Raw genomic sequence first — 27,985 nt, forward strand, 5'->3', positions numbered from 1 at the left:
GATCGGGTCGGGTTTCATGAAACCGACTTATGAAAATGACCGATCCGTTTCGCTCAACCCTATAGAGAAGTGTTTATTATCAAAATACTGATTTCTGTGGTTTCTGTTACAGGAAATCATAAAGCTCCTCACGAACCCTTGGCTGAAAAAAGGGACAAGCTCAAAAACATCAAAATCCCTCCCGGTCGGGTTAGGGATATGGTCGCCAAATTCAAGGCATATCAGAACACGATCGTCAACTCTGACAGTAAGTACTCAGGGCTTTTATGACAAATTTAATGGGAAAACGCCTTTATAAAAAAAGTCTCTTAAAGGAAATTGTCAGTGAATAAACCCTAGACATAGAGGTAACTCTTCTGTTTTGGTCCATCTTTTTTATACATCTCTGCACCAGTTAGAGGTTATAACATTTACATGATGTTTATTTTATATATTTATCTCACTTACAGTGGGGAATATAAGTATTTGATGCAATTTATTATGATCTGGGACTGGGGAGAACCCAGAGCATGATAGGGAACAATCAATTTGTGAAGAATATTTTTTTTTTTTTATATTCTTAATTTAGTTACATTCAGAGTCAAAAGTACAGGTAAACAATACAAGTCAGGTGAATAAATGGCTAGACCATCAACAAACTTTCCATTTTAAGACTTAATGTACCGTCACACTAAACGATATCGCTAGCGATCCGTGACGTTGCAGCGTCCTGGCTAGCGATATCGTTTAGTTTGACAGGCAGCAGCGATCTGGATCCTGCTGTGATCGCTGGTCGTTGAACAAAGTTCATAACTTTATTTGGTCGTCAGACCGGCGTGTATCGTCGTGTTTGACACCAAAAGCAACGATACCAGCGATGTTTTACACTGGTAACCAGGGTAAACATCGGGTTACTAAGCGCAGGGCCGCACTTAGTAACCCGATGTTTACCCTGGTTACCAGTGTAAAATGTAAAAAAAACAAACAGTACATACTCACCTTCGCATCCCCCGGCGTCCGCTTCCCACACTGACTGAGCGCCGTAAAGTGAAAGTGAAAGTACAGCACAGCGGTGACGTCACCGCTCTGCTGTTAGGGCCGGCGCTCAGTCAGTGCAGGAAGCGGACGCCGGGGGACGCGAATGTAAGTATGTACTGTTTGTTTTTTTTACATTTTACGCTGGTAACCAGGGTAAACATCGGGTTACTAAGCGCGGCCCTGCGCTTAGCAACCCGATGTTTACCCTGGTTACCCGGGGACCTCGGCATCGTTGGTCGCTGGAGAGCGGTCTGTGTGACAGCTCTCCAGCGATCAAACAGCGACGCTGCAGCGATCGGCATCGTTGTCGCTATCGCTGCAGCGTCGCTTAATGTGAAGGTACCTTTAGGGAAGAGAAGGAGAGATAGGGAGGCAGTAGGAGGGTATGGGGGGGGAGGGAAAGATTGGTAGGGGAAGAAGAATGGGAAGAAGAAGACAACAACAGCTATCTGGTTCCAGAGAGTAATAATGGAATAGTAAAACAAAGTAAAAGATACAATCCGATCAGTGTGCGGCGGAAAAAGGCAAAATCTATTCTATATCAAACGTTCCAGATGAAACACAGTAAAAGAATACAACGGCTAATAGGTCAAAGGTTTAGCAAATCTCTCCAAGGGGTCCATCTCTTAATATATAAAAATATATAAATCATGTTTGCCTGTCTCCCAGCTAGAGAGCTCCTCCAGACGAGAAATTTGGTTAACCTTGGAGGACCACTCTGTCCAAGTGGGGGGGGGGACTCGTCCTTCCAATGAAGAGTAATTAGATACTTGGCAGCACAAATCATTAGAAGGAGGAGGCGGTGTTTTTTGGGTCTAAAATTTTGGTTTGAGCAAGAAAGTAAAACTTTCATTGCTTGAAGGTTGGTTTTAATTATTTGTAGTTTCCGGAGAGTGTTATTTATATCCTTCCAATATTGTTTTAATTTTAAGCAGTCCCAGAATATGTGCGTGTGATGTCCCAAAGAATTATGGCATCGCCAGCATAGATTGGAATCTGCGAGCCCTAAATGGTGTGGTTTAGCTGGGGTTAGATGCCACCTAGTTAATATTTTGTAAGAATTTTCCTGAAGTAGGATGCATCTGGAGAAGCCTCTTGCATGCGTCAGGATTTTAGCTCTTTGAGTTTGTGAGGTTAATTTTAAGTTCCAATTCCTAAGAGTGAATAATGGAGGGTTTTGATTTCTCCGATGGGGTAGTAAGTTGCCAATAAATGTGGGAGATATTCTTAATTTTTGGGTGAGGAGCTTTAGCTAAAATGTCTATCCAGGAGAAGTTCGGCTTGGTTGGGAACTTTCGTCTAAATTGGTTGAGAGTTCTTTTAATATGTTGTGTCTGAAGAAAATTGTTTGGGCGGTTAAGTGAAGTTGTAGGCCAGGTTCCCCCATGAAGAATTTAGTTATTATAGTAACTATTTAAAGATTCCTTCGGCAGAGAGGACCAGAGCCCATATGGGTCTCAAAAATCGGGGTTAAGAAGGAAAGGGATGGTGCAAATGGGTGCTAGTATAGGGGGGAAGGTGTCTGCGGGAAGCTCGTTGTTCGCTAGACGTTTGATTCGGAGAGTAGTTAAGGTCACCTCATCAAGTCTAAGGTGAGAAGGGGGTCTGGCTAGTGACCAAAGGTAGGGAATACCTTCAGAACCCAGTAATGCTAAATCAGTGCTATTTGGGTCCCCATTACCAACACTTGACACTATTTTTAGCCATCTACAATGATGTACAGCTTTGAAATATAGGGTGAGATCTGGGGCACCCAGACCGCCTGATGAGCATGGGTGGGAGAGGAATTTATATGGCAGTCTGGCTGGTTTTTTGTTCCAGATGAATTTCGAAATTATAGATTTTAGATACCTGAAAAAGGTCTGCGGAACATTAATGGGGATCATGCAAAATGTATATAGGATTATCGGCATTATATATGCTTTAAAAATATTTATACGTCCCATCCAAGAGAGCGTAGGTAGGTTATAGGCCTTCGTCAAACTTTCAACTTTTTTAAGGAGTGTATTATAGTTAGCTTGAAAGAGATTATTAGGGTCTCTCGTTATCATGGTTCCCAAATATTTTATGGAGCTAGAGGCCCATGAAAGTGGGGTGAGGGAGCGCAGGGCAGTTAGTTGGGAGTGAGGGAGGGAGATGTTCAAGGCTTCGGATTTTGAGGTATTGATTTTAAAATTGGATATCTGTCCGAACTGTTGAAAGATATCTAGTATGGCCGGGAACGCATGGAAAGGGTTAGTAATCAAGAAGAGTAGATCATCAGCGAATGCTAACGTTTTTAATTCTAGAGGGCCTACCCTTAATCCCATTATAGAGGGTTCCTGTCTAATTCTCTGTAAGAGTGTTTCAATAACCAAGACAAACAGAGAAGGAGACAATGGGCACCCCTGTCTAGTGCCGTTATTTATGTCGAAACTATTTGAAAGGGTGCCGTTTATTCTCACTCTTGCCGTAGGCTGGGAGTAAAGGGAAAAAACCGCATGGACAAACTGAGGAGGATAGCCAAACTTGAGCATCACCTGTTCCATGTACCTCTAACTCAGCATCCGTAGAGAGCAGGGTCGGGGGATCCCCCTGTTCTGAGCAAATGTAATGGATTGGATAATATTGACCGAGTTATCCTTACCCTCCCGTCCCCTCACAAACCCAACTTGGTCAGAATGGATAAGCTTGGGTAAAATGGTACTTAGTCTGTTTGCCAAAATTTTGGCCCACAGTTTTGTGTCTGCGTTAGGCAAGGATATTGGTCTGTAGCTAGCACAGGAGGTGAGGTCCTTTCCCTCCTTCGGGATAACTGATTTAAAAGCCTCCAAGGATTGTTTGGGCAAGAGTTGGCCCTCCAGATACAAATTAAAGAGCAGAGTCAGGTGAGGCAATAAGCGTTTAAGAAACTTTTTATAGTAGATGATAGGAAGGCCATCTGGCCCTGGAGCTTTCCCATTAGCGATTGTTGCCAAAGTGTCTGATATTTCTTTGGGAGAGATAGGAGCTACTAACGTTAGGGAATCGTTTAAGAGAACCTTGGGAAGTTTAAGGGGTGTCAAAAATTTGTTTCTTTTACTAGAGGTCTCTGAGGGTTCTTTTATGTTTATGGGTTTGGGTAGATTGTATAGGTCTTCATAGAAGGATCTGAATACCTCAGCAATATCGGCAGTATCGTATTTAGAGGATTTATTTGCAGCTTTAATCTGGTTTACGAACCTCTTCTCATTACGTTTCCTAAGTAGGGAAGTCATGAGTTTACTGCCTCTATTACCATGGAGGTAAAACTTCTGTTTGCATCTCATGTAAATTTTAGCCGATTGTATGTTTAGGAGGTTTTTTAGGGATTGACGTAATTTTACCAGCTAGGTTTGGATATTATCGCTACGTGATTTTTTGTGTATCTTCTCAAATGTATTGATTTGGTGTAAGAGAGATAAAGTTTGCTTTGTTCAACCTTATGGGCTTCCCACACCACGGGGGGTGGAGGACCTGAGCATGTATTATCCTGGAAAAAATTCTCGAGAGTGTCTGTTAACCTAGAAACGTGCAGGCTAGAATCTAGCAGGGTCTCATTTAGGGTCCAAGATTTCGTAGTCCTAGGGAGAGACACGATGCTCATCTGTAGGAAAATAGGTGCATGGTCTGACAAAAGTATGTTGTCAATTGTTGCTGAATTTATGAGGTGGAGACAAGGCGCTTGGGTAAGGAGGTAGTCAATTCTATGATAGGTATTGTGTGGGGGCGAATAAAATGTTAATCCTTGGTGGCGGGATACAAGGTCCTCCAAGGATCTAATAAATTTAAAGATTGTAGGGAAAGTTGGAGCCGTCTCAGGGCTTGTTGAAAGATAGATGTCTTTCCAGACGAAGTGTCAAGGAACGGGTTAAGAGGAACAGATGTCTTTCCAGACGAAGTGTCAAGGAACGGGTTAAGAGGAACATTGAGATCTCCACCTACCACCACAACACCCTCTGCAAACAGTTTTAGGATATTTAAAGTTTTGCATAGCGAACCCACTTGATTTCTATTGGGGGCGTATAAGTTGCACAGCGTTATTTTGGTGTTGGCCAAAAGGCCTTTAATCATTACAAATCTCCCATCAGCATCAGTCAAAGAGTCTATTAGTTCAAAGGAAACGTTTATTTTTGTAACTATACTCACTCCTCTGGAAGCTATGGTATCCAGATGGGAATTGAGATCGGGACATGTCAGGAACCCTTCCTTTTTTGAAGTGAGTTTCCTGTAGGAAAACAATGCTAGCTTTTTTAGAGTTTAAAAATCTCAGAATTTGACCTCTTTTGTTTGGGGAACGCAGACCTTTATCATTAAATGAAGAAACCACTATAGTGGCGGATGGATTAATTGTAGTCATAACTATAACAGTGTGCAGGAAGAGACACCTGAGTCTGTGGACTGAAACAATCAAACATCTCAGTGAACCAGAAAAACAACAAAAACAATGGGAAAAAAGGTGAACACATATATACAAGTATACTACCTATCTGCCGCAGAAGCGGGGGCTGGGAGTACCTCCCACAGCAGATAGGGTGGACACACTCCGACGCGCGAGTGGCAATCTAACATTAGAAAAACTGCATCTGTTACACAAAAACTGATAAACAGTGAAGGCTATCTATGCATTAAGGAAGGCAACGGCGATAGAGATCTTTCATCGCAAGGTTCAAGGCTATCTATGCATTAAGGAAGGCAACGGCGATAGAGATCTTTCATCGCAAGGTTCCGTTTAGACCCGGGATGCTGTTCATGGAGGGCGTTTCTTCTTAACACTAGATCTTCCCTGTCTGGGCGACGCAAGACTTTTAACTGGAGTCCATTCTCCCTGATCTCCAGCAATAGCTTTCCATGGATAAGGGGCATGTGGATCCATATCCAGGGGGTGCCAAGAAGGGACTTCTAGTTCGGTCAAGTTGAAAGTATCCCAGACTTTGGAGAGATCTTCCGGGCACCTGACGACCACTTGTTTGCCCCCACCATGTATGGCTAAACCAAAAGGAAAGAGCCATTTGTAAAGAATTTTTTTTCGAGCGTAACGTATCTAGTAGTGGTTTTAGAATTCTGCATTTCATCAGGGTCGACGGTGCAAGGTCTTGGTACAGTTGAATGGGGGAGTTTTCATATGTGAGCGATTTGTTATCTCTGGAGGCCGCCAGGATGGCAGAAGTGTCCAGATAGCTCAGCAAACCACAGATAACATCTCTCGGTGGGTCAGAGGATTTTGGCTTAGGTCTGAGCGATCTGTGGACTCTTTCAATAATGATGTGGTCGCTTTTATCCCTTGGCAGGAGCAGAGCAAATATTTCTCTGGTAGCTTTTTCCAGAATCTCTTGGGAGACACTTTCAGGTAGACCTTTGATCCTGATATTCTTCCTACGGCTCCGGTTCTCCTGGTCTTCCAAAGCAAGCGCAGCATTATTTAGTTGCATTCTGTGGTAGTCCAGGTGGTCCTTCATATTGTTTGAATGGTTAATAAGCGAAGCCTCCAGAGATTCGACTCTGTTACCTATGTGTGAGAGGTCAGCCCTCATACCTGCTATTTCAGCAATTAGAGGCTTCATAGCTTGAGCCAGAGACCTTTTGAGGAAGGATCTATACATTTTTCCAGAGTCAGCTTGAGGAACGTCACTGCCTGAGGCCTCATCGCTCGAATCGGTTTAGTCAGCCATATGATCTGTTGCAATGCTTGAATGAGGGTTTTTTGGAGTGGCTCTAGCCGTTGCCTTATGTTTAAGAATTTTCTCCATTTCCCCGTGTTTGCCTTGATAAAGGGTTGATGTTAAGCTCTTGGGGCGTACCTTTCCTGTTTTCACCATTATAAATTTATGTGATGCCAAATGGAAGCTTCTTATATCGCCACTCGCGCCCAGGAATGTAGTTTATGATAGCATGTTTGTGGCGTGTGTTTCGATCCAGAATCTCCAAAAACAGACCATTATGTAAAGGTATTCCAGTAGAATATGCCAAACACACAGGGGCTATTTGTAGTATTGCCTTTAAATATCACCTTATAGGCTGTAATCAGACTGCAGTCAAAGGTGGACAGCGTCTAAGGTGGGCAGCGCCTGCCTTTTATAGTTTAAAATGCAAACCAAGGCAGCGGAGAGCAGTTCAGGAATTGGGGTGCGGTGATGCTCCTCACCATGGAACGCTCACAACGTCTCCCGCCATTTCAGGGAACCGAGCCAGAGGAGAGAGGCGAGCAGGGAGGTGGGTCCTTCCTCTACGCAGCGTCCGGGAGCTGCGAGCTGAGACTGTCGGCATGATGGCACTGTGGCCGCGTGTGGGTATCGAGGTGGGCGGGGCCTTGCCTACCGCCCGTCCACCGCTCCGCTTCTCTCAGCCCGTCGGGAAACATGGGAGCCCCCGTCAGACTCGTCCAGCACCCGCCAGGTCCTGGGCCCCCACCATCCGTGAGCCATGAGCAGGTACCTTGTGTCGCGGGTCACAGGTCCGGCGCAGCCGCTCGGCCGCCGCGCGGCTCTCCGGTCGGCTCTCCGGTCTCCCTCGCTGCTCTCTGGTCTCCCTCGCTGCTCTCTCCGGGCACCCGAAGCAACCCCAGCAGCCGACCGAGCCAAGGGGTGAGAGGTGATAGGAGCGACTCTGGCGTCTCGGGTCTAAGTTGCGGGCCCGCCAAGTCCCTGTGCGTGTCGGCGTCTCAGCGTTTCCGTCTCCCAGCCGGTATGAAGGCTGTTGGAGCTACCACAGAGGGACACTGGTACCGAGCCGGGGGTCCTAAACAATTTTCACCCGAGAATCTTTATTTTGAGGCATTAAAATGTGACTGGGATCGGGAGCTCTTGCAGAGCACGTCCGTCCTCGTTCAGTCCCAGGCCGCGCCCCCCTTGTGAAGAATAATTTTGCTGTGAATCAAATCTCTAAATAAAATCTGAATGATTTGGCAGAATTTTGTCAGAGCCTCTCATCTGTAATAAAGATGTAATTTTTTTTACAGACTCCCATGTACAATATAAATCATCCTTTACAATACTCACCTACATATGATGTTACAGATGACACCAATGAATATTCCAAGGAGGTAACTGGTGATGGGAATTACAACATAAATTATGTATTTATTCCAAGGGATGTTTGGAGGAACAATACCATCCACTGAAAAAGAAGAAAGAATATGTATATCATATATATTCAATAACTTGTCTGTAATACACAATGCCATTATTGTCAAAGCAGTCCTATAAAGGGAATCTGTCACCAGGCTTTTGCCATGTTATCTGAGACAACCATAATGTAGAAGCATAGACCTTTATTATAGCGATGTGTCAATTACTGGACTGTTTCAATAGAATCACTGTTTTACCAGCAATTGGTTATCACCACAGGACAACTGGTCTTGCTCCGCCTAGTCCAGCCAGGCCTCCAGCACTGTTTAGCCTCTTTCTGTCAATATACAATGTAAACACAAAGCTGTGGCGGGGTTATACATAGCTCAAAAACTGAGCTCTGCTCAATCTGCAGCAGAGAAATCTCTGACTGTATTATGTATTCTATTGGACTGTAGGACTTGGCAAGACGATTAAAAATATAGGACTTTTATTTTGGCAAAATTATGTAGCAGGGATGATGCCATATTAATATACAGTATAATAGATATAATGGACAATATAGAGATCTATCCAGTTGCTTAGGTAGAGGCTGATGTGTCCCGGTAAAAAATTTTGACCTGGGTCCCCACCTGCATATTTCTCAGATGTATGGTCTCTTGTAGCATTCCAGATCCTGTGAAAACATACGTCTTTGCCCCCTCATGTACAATGTCCCCATCCTGTAAGAAAGTCCCCAATTCTGGCCCTTCATATAATATCACACATCCTGGCTCCTTCCTGTAATAATGTCCCCATCCTAACCCATTCCTGTAATAATACTGCGTGCTTTGCTCAACTGAACAAAGCTGAGCTTCAATCTTCAGGCTTTTGGCCTATATCAGATATTAAACTGCATTTGGGCTACTGGTTTGGTTGGGCCTACTAACGGTGTCTGCCGCTGCTTGGTGTTCTCCATTTTACATAGCTGAGGTTCAATCTTCAGGCTTTCGGCCTATATCAGATATTACACTGCATTTGGGCTACTTGTTTGGTTGGGCCTACTAACGGTGTCTGCGGCTGCTTGCCTTTCTCAACTGAACAAAGCTGAGCTTCAATCTTCAGGCTTTTGGCCTATATCAAATATTAAACTGCATTTGTGCTACTGGTTTGGTTGGGCCTACTAACGGTGTCTGCCGCTGCTTGGTGTTCTCCACTTTACAAAGCTGAGCTTCTATCTTCAGGCTTTCGGCCTATATCAGATATTAAACTGCATTTGGCCTACTGGTTTGGTTGGGCCTACTAACGGTGTCTGCAGCTGCTTGGTATTCTCCACTTTACAAAGCTGAGCTTCTATCTTCAGGCTTTCGGCCTATATCAGATATTACACTGCATTTGGGCTACTTGTTTGGTTGGAAGTACTAACAGTGTCTGCGGCTGCTTTCTTTTCTCAACTGAACAAAGCTGAGCTTCAATCTTCAGGCTTTTGGCCTATATCAGATATTAAACTGCATTTGGGCTACTCGTTTGGTTGGGCCTACTAACGGTGTCTGCCGCTTCTTGGTGTTCTCCACTTTGTGTTCTCCACTTTACAAAGCTGAGCTTCAATCTTCAGGCTTTCGGCCTATATCAGATATTACACTGCATTTGGGCTACTTGTTTGGTTGGGCCTACTAACGGTGTCTGCGGCTGCGTGTTTTGGCGCGAAGATCGTGTACCGCATGGCCAATCCCACGCTGGGATCGGGTCGGGTTTCATGAAACCGACTTATGAAAATGACCGATCCGTTTCGCTCAACCCTATAGAGAAGTGTTTATTATCAAAATACTGATTTCTGTGGTTTCTGTTACAGGAAATCATAAAGCTCCTCACGAACCCTTGGCTGAAAAAAGGGACAAGCTCAAAAACATCAAAATCCCTCCCGGTCGGGTTAGGGATATGGTCGCCAAATTCAAGGCATATCAGAACACGATCGTCAACTCTGACAGTAAGTACTCAGGGCTTTTATGACAAATTTAATGGGAAAACGCCTTTATAAAAAAAGTCTCTTAAAGGAAATTGTCAGTGAATAAACCCTAGACATAGAGGTAACTCTTCTGTTTTGGTCCATCTTTTTTATACATCTCTGCACCAGTTAGAGGTTATAACATTTACATGATGTTTATTTTATATATTTATCTCACTTACAGTGGGGAATATAAGTATTTGATGCAATTTATTATGATCTGGGACTGGGGAGAACCCAGAGCATGATAGGGAACAATCAATTTGTGAAGAATATTTTTTTTTTTTTATATTCTTAATTTAGTTACATTCAGAGTCAAAAGTACAGGTAAACAATACAAGTCAGGTGAATAAATGGCTAGACCATCAACAAACTTTCCATTTTAAGACTTAATGTACCGTCACACTAAACGATATCGCTAGCGATCCGTGACGTTGCAGCGTCCTGGCTAGCGATATCGTTTAGTTTGACAGGCAGCAGCGATCTGGATCCTGCTGTGATATCGCTGGTCGTTGAACAAAGTTCATAACTTTATTTGGTCGTCAGACCGGCGTGTATCGTCGTGTTTGACACCAAAAGCAACGATACCAGCGATGTTTTACACTGGTAACCAGGGTAAACATCGGGTTACTAAGCGCAGGGCCGCACTTAGTAACCCGATGTTTACCCTGGTTACCAGTGTAAAATGTAAAAAAAACAAACAGTACATACTCACCTTCGCATCCCCCGGCGTCCGCTTCCCACACTGACTGAGCGCCGTAAAGTGAAAGTGAAAGTACAGCACAGCGGTGACGTCACCGCTCTGCTGTTAGGGCCGGCGCTCAGTCAGTGCAGGAAGCGGACGCCGGGGGACGCGAATGTAAGTATGTACTGTTTGTTTTTTTTACATTTTACGCTGGTAACCAGGGTAAACATCGGGTTACTAAGCGCGGCCCTGCGCTTAGCAACCCGATGTTTACCCTGGTTACCCGGGGACCTCGGCATCGTTGGTCGCTGGAGAGCGGTCTGTGTGACAGCTCTCCAGCGATCAAACAGCGACGCTGCAGCGATCGGCATCGTTGTCGCTATCGCTGCAGCGTCGCTTAATGTGAAGGTACCTTTAGGGAAGAGAAGGAGAGATAGGGAGGCAGTAGGAGGGTATGGGGGGGGAGGGAAAGATTGGTAGGGGAAGAAGAATGGGAAGAAGAAGACAACAACAGCTATCTGGTTCCAGAGAGTAATAATGGAATAGTAAAACAAAGTAAAAGATACAATCCGATCAGTGTGCGGCGGAAAAAGGCAAAATCTATTCTATATCAAACGTTCCAGATGAAACACAGTAAAAGAATACAACGGCTAATAGGTCAAAGGTTTAGCAAATCTCTCCAAGGGGTCCATCTCTTAATATATAAAAATATATAAATCATGTTTGCCTGTCTCCCAGCTAGAGAGCTCCTCCAGACGAGAAATTTGGTTAACCTTGGAGGACCACTCTGTCCAAGTGGGGGGGGGGACTCGTCCTTCCAATGAAGAGTAATTAGATACTTGGCAGCACAAATCATTAGAAGGAGGAGGCGGTGTTTTTTGGGTCTAAAATTTTGGTTTGAGCAAGAAAGTAAAACTTTCATTGCTTGAAGGTTGGTTTTAATTATTTGTAGTTTCCGGAGAGTGTTATTTATATCCTTCCAATATTGTTTTAATTTTAAGCAGTCCCAGAATATGTGCGTGTGATGTCCCAAAGAATTATGGCATCGCCAGCATAGATTGGAATCTGCGAGCCCTAAATGGTGTGGTTTAGCTGGGGTTAGATGCCACCTAGTTAATATTTTGTAAGAATTTTCCTGAAGTAGGATGCATCTGGAGAAGCCTCTTGCATGCGTCAGGATTTTAGCTCTTTGAGTTTGTGAGGTTAATTTTAAGTTCCAATTCCTAAGAGTGAATAATGGAGGGTTTTGATTTCTCCGATGGGGTAGTAAGTTGCCAATAAATGTGGGAGATATTCTTAATTTTTGGGTGAGGAGCTTTAGCTAAAATGTCTATCCAGGAGAAGTTCGGCTTGGTTGGGAACTTTCGTCTAAATTGGTTGAGAGTTCTTTTAATATGTTGTGTCTGAAGAAAATTGTTTGGGCGGTTAAGTGAAGTTGTAGGCCAGGTTCCCCCATGAAGAATTTAGTTATTATAGTAACTATTTAAAGATTCCTTCGGCAGAGAGGACCAGAGCCCATATGGGTCTCAAAAATCGGGGTTAAGAAGGAAAGGGATGGTGCAAATGGGTGCTAGTATAGGGGGGAAGGTGTCTGCGGGAAGCTCGTTGTTCGCTAGACGTTTGATTCGGAGAGTAGTTAAGGTCACCTCATCAAGTCTAAGGTGAGAAGGGGGTCTGGCTAGTGACCAAAGGTAGGGAATACCTTCAGAACCCAGTAATGCTAAATCAGTGCTATTTGGGTCCCCATTACCAACACTTGACACTATTTTTAGCCATCTACAATGATGTACAGCTTTGAAATATAGGGTGAGATCTGGGGCACCCAGACCGCCTGATGAGCATGGGTGGGAGAGGAATTTATATGGCAGTCTGGCTGGTTTTTTGTTCCAGATGAATTTCGAAATTATAGATTTTAGATACCTGAAAAAGGTCTGCGGAACATTAATGGGGATCATGCAAAATGTATATAGGATTATCGGCATTATATATGCTTTAAAAATATTTATACGTCCCATCCAAGAGAGCGTAGGTAGGTTATAGGCCTTCGTCAAACTTTCAACTTTTTTAAGGAGTGTATTATAGTTAGCTTGAAAGAGATTATTAGGGTCTCTCGTTATCATGGTTCCCAAATATTTTATGGAGCTAGAGGCCCATGAAAGTGGGGTGAGGGAGCGCAGGGCAGTTAGTTGGGAGTGAGGGAGGGAGATGTTCAAGGCTTCGGATTTTGAGGTATTGATTTTAAAATTGGATATCTGTCCGAACTGTTGAAAGATATCTAGTATGGCCGGGAACGCATGGAAAGGGTTAGTAATCAAGAAGAGTAGATCATCAGCGAATGCTAACGTTTTTAATTCTAGAGGGCCTACCCTTAATCCCATTATAGAGGGTTCCTGTCTAATTCTCTGTAAGAGTGTTTCAATAACCAAGACAAACAGAGAAGGAGACAATGGGCACCCCTGTCTAGTGCCGTTATTTATGTCGAAACTATTTGAAAGGGTGCCGTTTATTCTCACTCTTGCCGTAGGCTGGGAGTAAAGGGAAAAAACCGCATGGACAAATTGAGGAGGATAGCCAAACTTGAGCATCACCTGTTCCATGTACCTCTAACTCAGCATCCGTAGAGAGCAGGGTCGGGGGATCCCCCTGTTCTGAGCAAATGTAATGGATTGGATAATATTGACCGAGTTATCCTTACCCTCCCGTCCCCTCACAAACCCAACTTGGTCAGAATGGATAAGCTTGGGTAAAATGGTACTTAGTCTGTTTGCCAAAATTTTGGCCCACAGTTTTGTGTCTGCGTTAGGCAAGGATATTGGTCTGTAGCTAGCACAGGAGGTGAGGTCCTTTCCCTCCTTCGGGATAACTGATTTAAAAGCCTCCAAGGATTGTTTGGGCAAGAGTTGGCCCTCCAGATACAAATTAAAGAGCAGAGTCAGGTGAGGCAATAAGCGTTTAAGAAACTTTTATAGTAGATGATAGGAAAGGCCATCTGGCCCTGGAGCTTTCCCATTAGCGATTGTTGCCAAAGTCTCTGATATTTCTTTGGGAGAGATAGGAGCTATTAACGTTAGGGAATCGTTTAAGAGAACCTTGGGAAGTTTAAGGGGTGTCAAAAATTTGTTTATTTTACTAGAGGTCTCTGAGGGTTCTTTTATGTTTATGGGGTTGGGTAGATTGTATAGGTCTTCATAGAAGGATCTGAATACCTCAGCAATATCGGCAGTATCGTATTTAGAGGATTTATTTGCAGCTTTAATCTGGTTTACGAACCTCTTCTCATTACGTTTCCTAAGTAGGGAAGTCATGAGTTTACTGCCTCTATTACCATGGAGGTAAAACTTCTGTTTGCATCTCATGTAAATTTTAGCCGATTGTATGTTTAGGAGGTTTTTTAGGGATTGACGTAATTTTACCAGCTCGGTTTGGATATTGTCGCTACGTGATTTTTTGTGTATCTTCTCAAATGTATTGATTTGGTGTAAGAGAGATAAAGTTTGCTTTGTTCTTTCTTTTTTGACAAAAGACCCAAGGGAGATGAGCTCCCCTCTCGTAACAACCTTATGGGCTTCCCACACCATGGGGGGTGGAGGACCTGAGCATGTTTTATCCTGGAAAAAAATTCTCGAGAGTGTCTGTTAACCTAGAAATGTGCAGGCTAGAATCTAGCAGGGTCTCATTTAGGGTCCAAGATTTCGTAGTCCTAGGGAGAGACGCGATGCTCATCTCCAGGAAAATAGGTGCATGGTCTGACAAAAGTATGTTGTCAATTGTTGCTGAATTTATGAGGTGGAGACAAGGCGCTTGGGTAAGGAGGTAGTCAATTCTATGATAGGTATTGTGTGGGGGCGAATAAAATGTTAATCCTTGGTGGCGGGATACAAGGTCCTCCATGGATCTAATAAATTTAAAGATTGTAGGGAAAGTTGGAGCCATCTCAGGGCTTTTTGAGAGATAGATGTCTTTCCAGACGAAGTGTCAAGGAACAGGTTAAGAGGAACATTGAGATCTCCACCTACCACCACGACACCCTCTGCAAACAGTTTTAGGATATTTAAAGTTTTGCATAGCCAACCCACTTGATTTGTATTGGGGGCGTATAAGTTGCACAGCGTTATTTTGGTGTTGGCCAAAAGGCCTTTAATCATTACAAATCTCCCATCAGCATCAGTCAAAGAGTCTATTAGTTCAAAGGAAACATTTCTTTTTATAACTATACTCACTCCTCTGGAAGCTGAGGAACCCGTGCTATGGTATCCAGATGGGAATTGAGATCGGGACATGTCAGGAACCCTTCCTTTTTTGAAGTGAGTTTCCTGTAGGAAAACAATGCTAGCTTTTTTAGAGTTTAAAAATCTCAGAATTTGACCTCTTTTGTTTGGGGAACGCAGACCTTTATCATTAAATGAAGAAACCACTATAGTGGCGGATGGATTAATTGTAGTCATAACTATAACAGTGTGCAGGAAGAGACACCTGAGTCTGTGGACTGAAACAATCAAACATCTCAGTGAACCAGAAAAACAACAAAAACAATGGGAAAAAAGGTGAACACATATATACAAGTATACTACCTATCTGCCGCAGAAGCGGGGGCTGGGAGTACCTCCCATAGCAGATAGGGTGGACACACTCCGACGCGCGAGTGGCAATCTAACATTAGAAAAACTGCATCTGTTACACAACAACTGATAAACAGTGAAGGCTATCTATGCATTAAGGAAGGCAACGGCGATAGAGATCTTTCATCGCAAGACCCGGGATGCTGTTCATGGAAAGGGTTTCTTCTTAACACTAGATCTTCCCTGTCTGGGCGACGCAAGACTTTTAACTGGAGTCCATTCTCCCTGATCTCCAGCAATAGCTTTCCATGGATAAGGGGCATGTGGATCCATATCCAGGGGGTGCCAAGAAGGGACTTCTATTTCGGTCAAGTTGAAAGTATCCCAGACTTTGGAGAGATCTTCCGGGCACCTGACGACCACTTGTTTGCCCCCACCATGTATGGCTAAACCAAAAGGAAAGAGCCATTTGTAAAGAATTTTTTTTCGAGCGTAACGTATCTAGTAGTGGTTTTAGAATTCTGCATTTCATCAGGGTCGACGGTGCAAGGTCTTGGTACAGTTGAATGGGGGAGTTTTCATATGTGAGCGATTTGTTATCTCTGGAGGCCGCCAGGATGGCAGAAGTGTCCAGATAGCTCAGCAAACCACAGATAACATCTCTCGGTGGGTCAGAGGATTTTGGCTTAGGTCTGAGCGATCTGTGGACTCTTTCAATAATGATCTGGTCGCTTTTATCCCTTGGCAGGAGCAGAGCAAATATTTCTCTGGTAGCTTTTTCCAGAATCTCTTGGGAGACACTTTCAGGTAGACCTTTGATCCTGATATTCTTCCTACGGCTCCGGTTCTCCTGGTCTTCCAAAGCAAGCGCAGCATTATTTAGTTGCATTCTGTGGTAGTCCAGGTGGTCCTTCATATTGTTTGAATGGTTAATAAGCGAAGCCTGTGAAGCCTCCAGAGATTCGACTCTGTTACCTATGTGTGAGAGGTCAGCCCTCATACCTGCTATTTCAGCAATTAGAGGCTTCATAGCTTGAGCCAGAGACCTTTTGAGGAAGGATCTATACATTTTTCCAGAGTCAGCTTGAGGAACGTCACTGCCTGAGGCCTCATCGCTCGAATCGGTTTAGTCAGCCATATGATCTGTTGCAATGCTTGAATGAGGGTTTTTTGGAGTGGCTCTAGCCGTTGCCTTATGTTTAAGAATTTTCTCCATTTCCCCGTGTTTGCCTTGATAAAGGGTTGATGTTAAGCTCTTGGGGCGTACCTTTCCTGTTTTCACCATTATAAATTTATGTGATGCCAAATGGAAGCTTCTTATATCGCCACTCGCGCCCAGGAATGTAGTTTATGATAGCATGTTTGTGGCGTGTGTTTCGATCCAGAATCCTACCGCCCGTCCACCGCTCCGCTTCTCTCAGCCCGTCGGGAAACATGGGAGCCCCCGTCAGACTCGTCCAGCACCCGCCAGGTCCTGGGCCCCCACCATCCGTGAGCCATGAGCAGGTACCTTGTGTCGCGGGTCACAGGTCCGGCGCAGCCGCTCGGCTGCCGCGCGGCTCTCCGGTCGGCTCTCCGGTCTCCCTCGCTGCTCTCTGGTCTCCCTCGCTGCTCTCTCCGGGCACCCGAAGCAACCCCAGCAGCCGACCGAGCCAAGGGGTGAGAGGTGATAGGAGCGACTCTGGCGTCTCGGGTCTAAGTTGCGGGCCCGCCAAGTCCCTGTGCGTGTCGGCGTCTCAGCGTTTCCGTCTCCCAGCCGGTATGAAGGCTGTTGGAGCTACCACAGAGGGACACTGGTACCGAGCCGGGGGTCCTAAACAATTTTCACCCGAGAATCTTTATTTTGAGGCATTAAAATGTGACTGGGATCGGGAGCTCTTGCAGAGCACGTCCGTCCTCGTTCAGTCCCAGGCCGCGCCCCCCTTGTGAAGAATAATTTTGCTGTGAATCGAATCTCTAAATAAAATCTGAATGATTTGGCAGAATTTTGTCAGAGCCTCTCATCTGTAATAAAGATGTAATTTTTTTTACAGACTCCCATGTACAATATAAATCATCCTTTACAATACTCACCTACATATGATGTTACAGATGACACCAATGAATATTCCAAGGAGGTAACTGGTGATGGGAATTACAACATAAATTATGTATTTATTCCAAGGGATGTTTGGAGGAACAATACCATCCACTGAAAAAGAAGAAAGAATATGTATATCATATATATTCAATAACTTGTCTGTAATACACAATGCCATTATTGTCGAAGCAGTCCTATAAAGGGAATCTGTCACCAGGCTTTTGCCATGTTATCTGAGACAACCATAATGTAGAAGCATAGACCTTTATTATAGCGATGTGTCAATTACTGGACTGTTTCAATAGAATCACTGTTTTACCAGCAATTGGTTATCACCACAGGACAACTGGTCTTGCTCCGCCTAGTCCAGCCAGGCCTCCAGCACTGTTTAGCCTCTTTCTGTCAATATACAATGTAAACACAAAGCTGTGGCGGGGTTATACAAGGCTCAAAAACAGCTCTGCTCAATCTGCAGCAGAGAAATCTCTGACTGTATTATGTATTCTATTGGACTGTAGGACTTGGCAAGACGATTAAAAATATAGGACTTTTATTTTGGCAAAATTATGTAGCAGGGATGATGCCATATTAATATACATAGCCACTTATATATATATATATTTTGTAGCATACATCCATAATAATCTTTGCCGGTCCTTGTGTTGGTGCGATTGCCGTGGGGCCCGTGTGCGCCTGCGTGCCGTGGTGTAGCTGGTTGGTGCTCCGGGTCACATGGGGCCCCTGTGAACTCGGAGTCCTTCGGCTGCACTCGGTAGCGGCCGGCGCCGTGTTCTCCATGGTACCGCATCGTCACTTCCGGTCACCGGCAAAACTCATTTCCGGTGCGGGTGCTTTTTAAACTCGTTGTGCACTCCATATCTCTGCCCCCTGACGAAGGTGTTTCTGCCGAAACGCGCGTAGGGGCGGAGGCGCGGTCCCAGGTATAACTGTCCTTAGTGCGGTAAGTGACTGCCAGCCACCATATTGTGATGATGTTTGCAGGAGCGGGCATATTGTTTCATTATTGCTAATATGTACCATCTTTACTATGTGCTACTTGCAGCAGCTTCTGTACACTAGCTAAATGGCTGACTATTGATCACTATAGATTACTACGATAATATATGTTCCGCACCTTTACCATGTCTAATCCAGGTTTTTTCGTTATGTTTATTTAGTTTTTATAGTTTAGTTCGCATTTTGCTAATTTTTTATCATTATCTATCTGGTTTGGACATTATCCTGGGCACGCGCCTCCTGCTCTTTTTCCAACGTTTTTCCTGCGGTGTCATTTTCCCTCCTTACATTTTGGTCATGTTAATCACCTAATAAAGTATATTCATTTTTTGGAATATTACTTGTTGGACCGTTATTTCATCGTTTTCTTTTTAAGTGGTTCATATTAATATACAGTATAATAGATATAATGGACAATATAGAGATCTATCCAGTTGCTTAGGTAGAGGCTGATGTGTCCCGGTAAAAAATTTTGACCTGGGTCCCCACCTGCATATTTCTCAGATGTATGGTCTCTTGTAGCATTCCAGATCCTGTGAAAACATACGTCTTTGCCCCCTCATGTACAATGTCCCCATCCTGTAAGAAAGTCCCCAATTCTAGCCCTTCATATAATATCACACATCCTGGCTCCTTCCTGTAATAATGTCCCCATCCTAACCCATTCCTGTAATAATACTGCGTGCTTTGCTCAACTGAACAAAGCTGAGCTTCAATCTTCAGGCTTTTGGCCTATATCAGATATTAAACTGCATTTGGGCTACTGGTTTGGTTGGGCCTACTAACGGTGTCTGCCGCTGCTTGGTGTTCTCCATTTTACATAGCTGAGGTTCAATCTTCAGGCTTTCGGCCTATATCAGATATTACACTGCATTTGGGCTACTTGTTTGGTTGGGCCTACTAACGGTGTCTGCGGCTGCTTGCCTTTCTCAACTGAACAAAGCTGAGCTTCAATCTTCAGGCTTTTGGCCTATATCAAATATTAAACTGCATTTGTGCTACTGGTTTGGTTGGGCCTACTAACGGTGTCTGCCGCTGCTTGGTGTTCTCCACTTTACAAAGCTGAGCTTCTATCTTCAGGCTTTCGGCCTATATCAGATATTAAACTGCATTTGGCCTACTGGTTTGGTTGGGCCTACTAACGGTGTCTGCAGCTGCTTGGTATTCTCCACTTTACAAAGCTGAGCTTCTATCTTCAGGCTTTCGGCCTATATCAGATATTACACTGCATTTGGGCTACTTGTTTGGTTGGAAGTACTAACAGTGTCTGCGGCTGCTTTCTTTTCTCAACTGAACAAAGCTGAGCTTCAATCTTCAGGCTTTTGGCCTATATCAGATATTAAACTGCATTTGGGCTACTCGTTTGGTTGGGCCTACTAACGGTGTCTGCCGCTTCTTGGTGTTCTCCACTTTGTGTTCTCCACTTTACAAAGCTGAGCTTCAATCTTCAGGCTTTCGGCCTATATCAGATATTACACTGCATTTGGGCTACTTGTTTGGTTGGGCCTACTAACGGTGTCTGCGGCTGCGTGCTTTGGCGCGAAGATCGTGTACCGCATGGCCAATCCCACGCTGGGATCGGGTCGGGTTTCATGAAACCGACTTATGAAAATGACCGATCCGTTTCGCTCAACCCTATAGAGAAGTGTTTATTATCAAAATACTGATTTCTGTGGTTTCTGTTACAGGAAATCATAAAGCTCCTCACGAACCCTTGGCTGAAAAAAGGGACAAGCTCAAAAACATCAAAATCCCTCCCGGTCGGGTTAGGGATATGGTCGCCAAATTCAAGGCATATCAGAACACGATCGTCAACTCTGACAGTAAGTACTCAGGGCTTTTATGACAAATTTAATGGGAAAACGCCTTTATAAAAAAAGTCTCTTAAAGGAAATTGTCAGTGAATAAACCCTAGACATAGAGGTAACTCTTCTGTTTTGGTCCATCTTTTTTATACATCTCTGCACCAGTTAGAGGTTATAACATTTACATGATGTTTATTTTATATATTTATCTCACTTACAGTGGGGAATATAAGTATTTGATGCAATTTATTATGATCTGGGACTGGGGAGAACCCAGAGCATGATAGGGAACAATCAATTTGTGAAGAATATTTTTTTTTTTTTATATTCTTAATTTAGTTACATTCAGAGTCAAAAGTACAGGTAAACAATACAAGTCAGGTGAATAAATGGCTAGACCATCAACAAACTTTCCATTTTAAGACTTAATGTACCGTCACACTAAACGATATCGCTAGCGATCCGTGACGTTGCAGCGTCCTCGCTAGCGATATCGTTTAGTTTGACAGGCAGCAGCGATCTGGATCCTGCTGTGATATCGCTGGTCGTTGAACAAAGTTCATAACTTTATTTGGTCGTCAGACCGGCGTGTATCGTCGTGTTTGACACCAAAAGCAACGATACCAGCGATGTTTTACACTGGTAACCAGGGTAAACATCGGGTTACTAAGCGCAGGGCCGCACTTAGTAACCCGATGTTTACCCTGGTTACCAGTGTAAAATGTAAAAAAAACAAACAGTACATACTCACCTTCGCATCCCCCGGCGTCCGCTTCCCACACTGACTGAGCGCCGTAAAGTGAAAGTGAAAGTACAGCACAGCGGTGACGTCACCGCTCTGCTGTTAGGGCCGGCGCTCAGTCAGTGCAGGAAGCGGACGCCGGGGGACGCGAATGTAAGTATGTACTGTTTGGTTTTTTTACATTTTACGCTGGTAACCAGGGTAAACATCGGGTTACTAAGCGCGGCCCTGCGCTTAGCAACCCGATGTTTACCCTGGTTACCCGGGGACCTCGGCATCGTTGGTCGCTGGAGAGCGGTCTGTGTGACAGCTCTCCAGCGATCAAACAGCGACGCTGCAGCGATCGGCATCGTTGTCGCTATCGCTGCAGCGTCGCTTAATGTGAAGGTACCTTTAGGGAAGAGAAGGAGAGATAGGGAGGCAGTAGGAGGGTATGGGGGGGGAGGGAAAGATTGGTAGGGGAAGAAGAATGGGAAGAAGAAGACAACAACAGCTATCTGGTTCCAGAGAGTAATAATGGAATAGTAAAACAAAGTAAAAGATACAATCCGATCAGTGTGCGGCGGAAAAAGGCGAAATCTATTCTATATCAAACGTTCCAGATGAAACACAGTAAAAGAATACAACGGCTAATAGGTCAAAGGTTTAGCAAATCTCTCCAAGGGGTCCATCTCTTAATATATAAAAATATATAAATCATGTTTGCCTGTCTCCCAGCTAGAGAGCTCCTCCAGACGAGAAATTTGGTTAACCTTGGAGGACCACTCTGTCCAAGTGGGGGGGGGGACTCGTCCTTCCAATGAAGAGTAATTAGATACTTGGCAGCACAAATCATTAGAAGGAGGAGGCGGTGTTTTTTGGGTCTAAAATTTTGGTTTGAGCAAGAAAGTAAAACTTTCATTGCTTGAAGGTTGGTTTTAATTATTTGTAGTTTCTGGAGAGTGTTATTTATATCCTTCCAATATTGTTTTAATTTTAAGCAGTCCCAGAATATGTGCGTGTGATGTCCCAAAGAATTATGGCATCGCCAGCATAGATTGGAATCTGCGAGCCCTAAATGGTGTGGTTTAGCTGGGGTTAGATGCCACCTAGTTAATATTTTGTAAGAATTTTCCTGAAGTAGGATGCATCTGGAGAAGCCTCTTGCATGCGTCAGGATTTTAGCTCTTTGAGTTTGTGAGGTTAATATTAAGTTCCAATTCCTAAGAGTGAATAATGGAGGGTTTTGATTTCTCCGATGGGGTAGTAAGTTGCCAATAAATGTGGGAGATATTCTTAATTTTTGGGTGAGGAGCTTTAGCTAAAATGTCTATCCAGGAGAAGTTCGGCTTGGTTGGGAACTTTCGTCTAAATTGGTTGAGAGTTCTTTTAATATGTTGTGTCTGAAGAAAATTGTTTGGGCGGTTAAGTGAAGTTGTAGGCCAGGTTCCCCCATGAAGAATTTAGTTATTATAGTAACTATTTAAAGATTCCTTCGGCAGAGAGGACCAGAGCCCATATGGGTCTCAAAAATCGGGGTTAAGAAGGAAAGGGATGGTGCAAATGGGTGCTAGTATAGGGGGGAAGGTGTCTGCGGGAAGCTCGTTGTTCGCTAGACGTTTGATTCGGAGAGTAGTTAAGGTCACCTCATCAAGTCTAAGGTGAGAAGGGGGTCTGGCTAGTGACCAAAGGTAGGGAATACCTTCAGAACCCAGTAATGCTAAATCAGTGCTATTTGGGTCCCCATTACCAACACTTGACACTATTTTTAGCCATCTACAATGATGTACAGCTTTGAAATATAGGGTGAGATCTGGGGCACCCAGACCGCCTGATGAGCATGGGTGGGAGAGGAATTTATATGGCAGTCTGGCTGGTTTTTTGTTCCAGATGAATTTCGAAATTATAGATTTTAGATACCTGAAAAAGGTCTGCGGAACATTAATGGGGATCATGCAAAATGTATATAGGATTATCGGCATTATATATGCTTTAAAAATATTTATACGTCCCATCCAAGAGAGCGTAGGTAGGTTATAGGCCTTCGTCAAACTTTCAACTTTTTTAAGGAGTGTATTATAGTTAGCTTGAAAGAGATTATTAGGGTCTCTCGTTATCATGGTTCCCAAATATTTTATGGAGCTAGAGGCCCATGAAAGTGGGGTGAGGGAGCGCAGGGAGTTAGTTGGGAGTGAGGGAGGGAGATGTTCAAGGCTTCGGATTTTGAGGTATTGATTTTAAAATTGGATATCTGTCCGAACTGTTGAAAGATATCTAGTATGGCCGGGAACGCATGGAAAGGGTTAGTAATCAAGAAGAGTAGATCATCAGCGAATGCTAACGTTTTTAATTCTAGAGGGCCTACCCTTAATCCCATTATAGAGGGTTCCTGTCTAATTCTCTGTAAGAGTGTTTCAATAACCAAGACAAACAGAGAAGGAGACAATGGGCACCCCTGTCTAGTGCCGTTATTTATGTCGAAACTATTTGAAAGGGTGCCGTTTATTCTCACTCTTGCCGTAGGCTGGGAGTAAAGGGAAAAAACCGCATGGACAAATTGAGGAGGATAGCCAAACTTGAGCATCACCTGTTCCATGTACCTCTAACTCAGCATCCGTAGAGAGCAGGGTCGGGGGATCCCCCTGTTCTGAGCAAATGTAATGGATTGGATAATATTGACCGAGTTATCCTTACCCTCCCGTCCCCTCACAAACCCAACTTGGTCAGAATGGATAAGCTTGGGTAAAATGGTACTTAGTCTGTTTGCCAAAATTTTGGCCCACAGTTTTGTGTCTGCGTTAGGCAAGGATATTGGTCTGTAGCTAGCACAGGAGGTGAGGTCCTTTCCCTCCTTCGGGATAACTGATTTAAAAGCCTCCAAGGATTGTTTGGGCAAGAGTTGGCCCTCCAGATACAAATTAAAGAGCAGAGTCAGGTGAGGCAATAAGCGTTTAAGAAACTTTTATAGTAGATGATAGGAAAGGCCATCTGGCCCTGGAGCTTTCCCATTAGCGATTGTTGCCAAAGTCTCTGATATTTCTTTGGGAGAGATAGGAGCTATTAACGTTAGGGAATCGTTTAAGAGAACCTTGGGAAGTTTAAGGGGTGTCAAAAATTTGTTTATTTTACTAGAGGTCTCTGAGGGTTCTTTTATGTTTATGGGGTTGGGTAGATTGTATAGGTCTTCATAGAAGGATCTGAATACCTCAGCAATATCGGCAGTATCGTATTTAGAGGATTTATTTGCAGCTTTAATCTGGTTTACGAACCTCTTCTCATTACGTTTCCTAAGTAGGGAAGTCATGAGTTTACTGCCTCTATTACCATGGAGGTAAAACTTCTGTTTGCATCTCATGTAAATTTTAGCCGATTGTATGTTTAGGAGGTTTTTTAGGGATTGACGTAATTTTACCAGCTCGGTTTGGATATTGTCGCTACGTGATTTTTTGTGTATCTTCTCAAATGTATTGATTTGGTGTAAGAGAGATAAAGTTTGCTTTGTTCTTTCTTTTTTGACAAATGACCCAAGGGAGATGAGCTCCCCTCTCGTAACAACCTTATGGGCTTCCCACACCATGGGGGGTGGAGGACCTGAGCATGTTTTATCCTGGAAAAAAATTCTCGAGAGTGTCTGTTAACCTAGAAATGTGCAGGCTAGAATCTAGCAGGGTCTCATTTAGGGTCCAAGATTTCGTAGTCCTAGGGAGAGACGCGATGCTCATCTCCAGGAAAATAGGTGCATGGTCTGACAAAAGTATGTTGTCAATTGTTGCTGAATTTATGAGGTGGAGACAAGGCGCTTGGGTAAGGAGGTAGTCAATTCTATGATAGGTATTGTGTGGGGGCGAATAAAATGTTAATCCTTGGTGGCGGGATACAAGGTCCTCCATGGATCTAATAAATTTAAAGATTGTAGGGAAAGTTGGAGCCATCTCAGGGCTTTTTGAGAGATAGATGTCTTTCCAGACGAAGTGTCAAGGAACAGGTTAAGAGGAACATTGAGATCTCCACCTACCACCACGACACCCTCTGCAAACAGTTTTAGGATATTTAAAGTTTTGCATAGCCAACCCACTTGATTTGTATTGGGGGCGTATAAGTTGCACAGCGTTATTTTGGTGTTGGCCAAAAGGCCTTTAATCATTACAAATCTCCCATCAGCATCAGTCAAAGAGTCTATTAGTTCAAAGGAAACATTTCTTTTTATAACTATACTCACTCCTCTGGAAGCTGAGGAACCCGTGCTATGGTATCCAGATGGGAATTGAGATCGGGACATGTCAGGAACCCTTCCTTTTTTGAAGTGAGTTTCCTGTAGGAAAACAATGCTAGCTTTTTTAGAGTTTAAAAATCTCAGAATTTGACCTCTTTTGTTTGGGGAACGCAGACCTTTATCATTAAATGAAGAAACCACTATAGTGGCGGATGGATTAATTGTAGTCATAACTATAACAGTGTGCAGGAAGAGACACCTGAGTCTGTGGACTGAACCAATCAAACATCTCAGTGAACCAGAAAAACAACAAAAACAATGGGAAAAAAGGTGAACACATATATACAAGTATACTACCTATCTGCCGCAGAAGCGGGGGCTGGGAGTACCTCCCATAGCAGATAGGGTGGACACACTCCGACGCGCGAGTGGCAATCTAACATTAGAAAAACTGCATCTGTTACACAACAACTGATAAACAGTGAAGGCTATCTATGCATTAAGGAAGGCAACGGCGATAGAGATCTTTCATCGCAAGACCCGGGATGCTGTTCATGGAAAGGGTTTCTTCTTAACACTAGATCTTCCCTGTCTGGGCGACGCAAGACTTTTAACTGGAGTCCATTCTCCCTGATCTCCAGCAATAGCTTTCCATGGATAAGGGGCACGTGGATCCATATCCAGGGGGTGCCAAGAAGGGACTTCTATTTCGGTCAAGTTGAAAGTATCCCAGACTTTGGGGAGATCTTCCGGGCACCTGACGACCACTTGTTTGCCCCCACCATGTATGGCTAAACCAAAAGGAAAGAGCCATTTGTAAAGAATTTTTTTTCGAGCGTAACGTATCTAGTAGTGATTTTAGAATTCTGCATTTCATCAGGGCCGACGGTGCAAGGTCTTGGTACAGTTGAATGGGGGAGTTTTCATATGTGAGCGATTTGTTATCTCTGGAGGCCGCCAGGATGGCAGAAGTGTCCAGATTACTCAGCAAACCACAGATAACATCTCTCGGTGGGTCAGAGGATTTTGGCTTAGGTCTGAGCGATCTGTGGACTCTTTCAATAATGATCTGGTCGCTTTTATCCCTTGGCAGGAGCAGAGCAAATATTTCTCTGGTAGCTTTTTCCAGAATCTCTTGGGAGACACTTTCAGGTAGACCTTTGATCCTGATATTCTTCCTACGGCTCCGGTTCTCCTGGTCTTCCAAAGCAAGCGCAGCATTATTTAGTTGCATTCTGTGGTAGTCCAGGTGGTCCTTCATATTGTTTGAATGGTTAATAAGCGAAGCCTGTGAAGCCTCCAGAGATTCGACTCTGTTACCTATGTGTGAGAGGTCAGCCCTCATACCTGCTATTTCAGCAATTAGAGGCTTCATAGCTTGAGCCAGAGACCTTTTGAGGAAGGATCTATACATTTTTCCAGAGTCAGCTTGAGGAACGTCACTGCCTGAGGCCTCATCACTCGAATCGGTTTAGTCAGCCATATGATCTGTTGCAATGCTTGAATGAGGGTTTTTTGGAGTGGCTCTAGCCGTTGCCTTATGTTTAAGAATTTTCTCCATTTCCCCGTGTTTGCCTTGATAAAGGGTTGATGTTAAGCTCTTGGGGCGTACCTTTCCTGTTTTCACCATTATAAATTTATGTGATGCAAAATGGAAGCTTCTTATATCGCCACTCGCGCCCAGGAATGTAGTTTATGATAGCATGTTTGTGGCGTGTGTTTCAATCCAGAATCTCCAAAGACAGACCATTATGTAAAGGTATTCCAGTAGAATATGCCAAACACACAGGGGCTATTTGTAGTATTGCCTTTAAATATCACCTTATAGGCTGTAATCAGACTGCAGTCAAAGGTGGACAGCGTCTAAGGTGTGCAGCGCCTGCCTTTTATAGTTTAAAATGCAAACCAAGGCAGCGGGGAGCAGTTCAGGAATTGGGGTGCGGTGATGCTCCTCACCATGGAACGCTCACAACGTCTCCCGCCATTTCAGGGAACCGAGCCAGAGGAGAGAGGCGAGCAGGGAGGTGGGTCCTTCCTCTACGCAGCGTCCGGGAGCTGCGAGCTGAGACTGTCGGCAAGATGGCACTGGCCGCGTGTGGGTATCGAGGTGGGCGGGGCCTTGCCTACCGCCCGTCCACCGCTCTGCTTCACTCAGCCCGCCGGGAAACATGTGATCCCCCGTCAGACTCGTCCAGCACCCGCCAGGTCCCGGGCCCCCACCATCCGTGAGCCGCGAGCAGGTACCTTGTGTCGCGGGTCGCAGGTACCTTGTGTCGCGGGTCACAGGTCCGGCGCAGCCGCTCGGCCGCTGCGCGGCTCTTCGGTCGGCTCTCTGGTCGGCTCTCTGGTCTCCCTCGCTGCTCTCTCCGGGCACCCAAAGCAGCCCCAGCAGCCGACCGAGCCAAGGGGTGAGAGGTGATAGGAGCGACTCCGGCGTCTCGGGTCTAAGTTGCGGGCCCGCCAAGTCCCCATGCGTGTCGGCGTCTCAGCGTTTCCGTCTCCCAGCCGGTATGAAGGCTGTTGGAGCTGCCACAGAGGGACACTGGTACCGAGTCGGGGGTCCTAAACAATTTTCACCCGAGAATCTTTATTTTGAGGCATTAACATGTGACTGGGATCGGGAGCTCTTGCAGAGCACGTCCGTCCTCGTTCAGTCCCAGGCCGCGCCCCCCTTGTGAAGAATAATTTTGCTGTGAATCGAATCTCTAAATAAAATCTGAATGATTTGGCAGAATTTTGTCAGAGCCTCTCATCTGTAATAAAGATGTAATTTTTTTTACAGACTCCCATGTACAATATAAATCATCCTTTACAATACTCACCTACATATGATGTTACAG

The 27,985-nt window shown here is 44.4% G+C and overlaps 1 protein-coding gene across 1 annotated transcript; it reads left to right on the plus strand.

Moving 5' to 3' along the window:
• Positions 1-107: 107 nt before the first annotated feature.
• Positions 108-27,985, plus strand: LOC143809114 (uncharacterized). The gene is made up of 4 exons (XM_077292270.1): positions 108-247; positions 9,913-10,047; positions 20,095-20,229; positions 27,928-27,985. Exons 1-4 carry the CDS (start codon positions 199-201, stop codon positions 27,975-27,977), a joined length of 369 nt encoding a protein of 122 aa, XP_077148385.1. The 5' UTR covers positions 108-198; the 3' UTR covers positions 27,978-27,985.

This window comes from Ranitomeya variabilis, chromosome 2 (assembly GCF_051348905.1).
Source record: "Ranitomeya variabilis isolate aRanVar5 chromosome 2, aRanVar5.hap1, whole genome shotgun sequence".
Classification (NCBI taxonomy): Eukaryota; Metazoa; Chordata; class Amphibia; order Anura; family Dendrobatidae; genus Ranitomeya; species Ranitomeya variabilis.

Excerpts from the sequence above, each read along its gene's own strand:
- LOC143809114 (XM_077292270.1), top strand. The coding sequence starts at position 199 with ATGGTCGCCAAATTCAAGGCATATCAGAACACGATCGTCAACTCTGAC. Across the intron at positions 10,048-20,094 it reads CACGATCGTCAACTCTGACA|GAAATCATAAAGCTCCTCAC; the intron begins GTAAGTACTCAG and ends TTTCTGTTACAG. Across the intron at positions 20,230-27,927 it reads CACGATCGTCAACTCTGACA|ACTCCCATGTACAATATAAA; the intron begins GTAAGTACTCAG and ends TTTTTTTTACAG.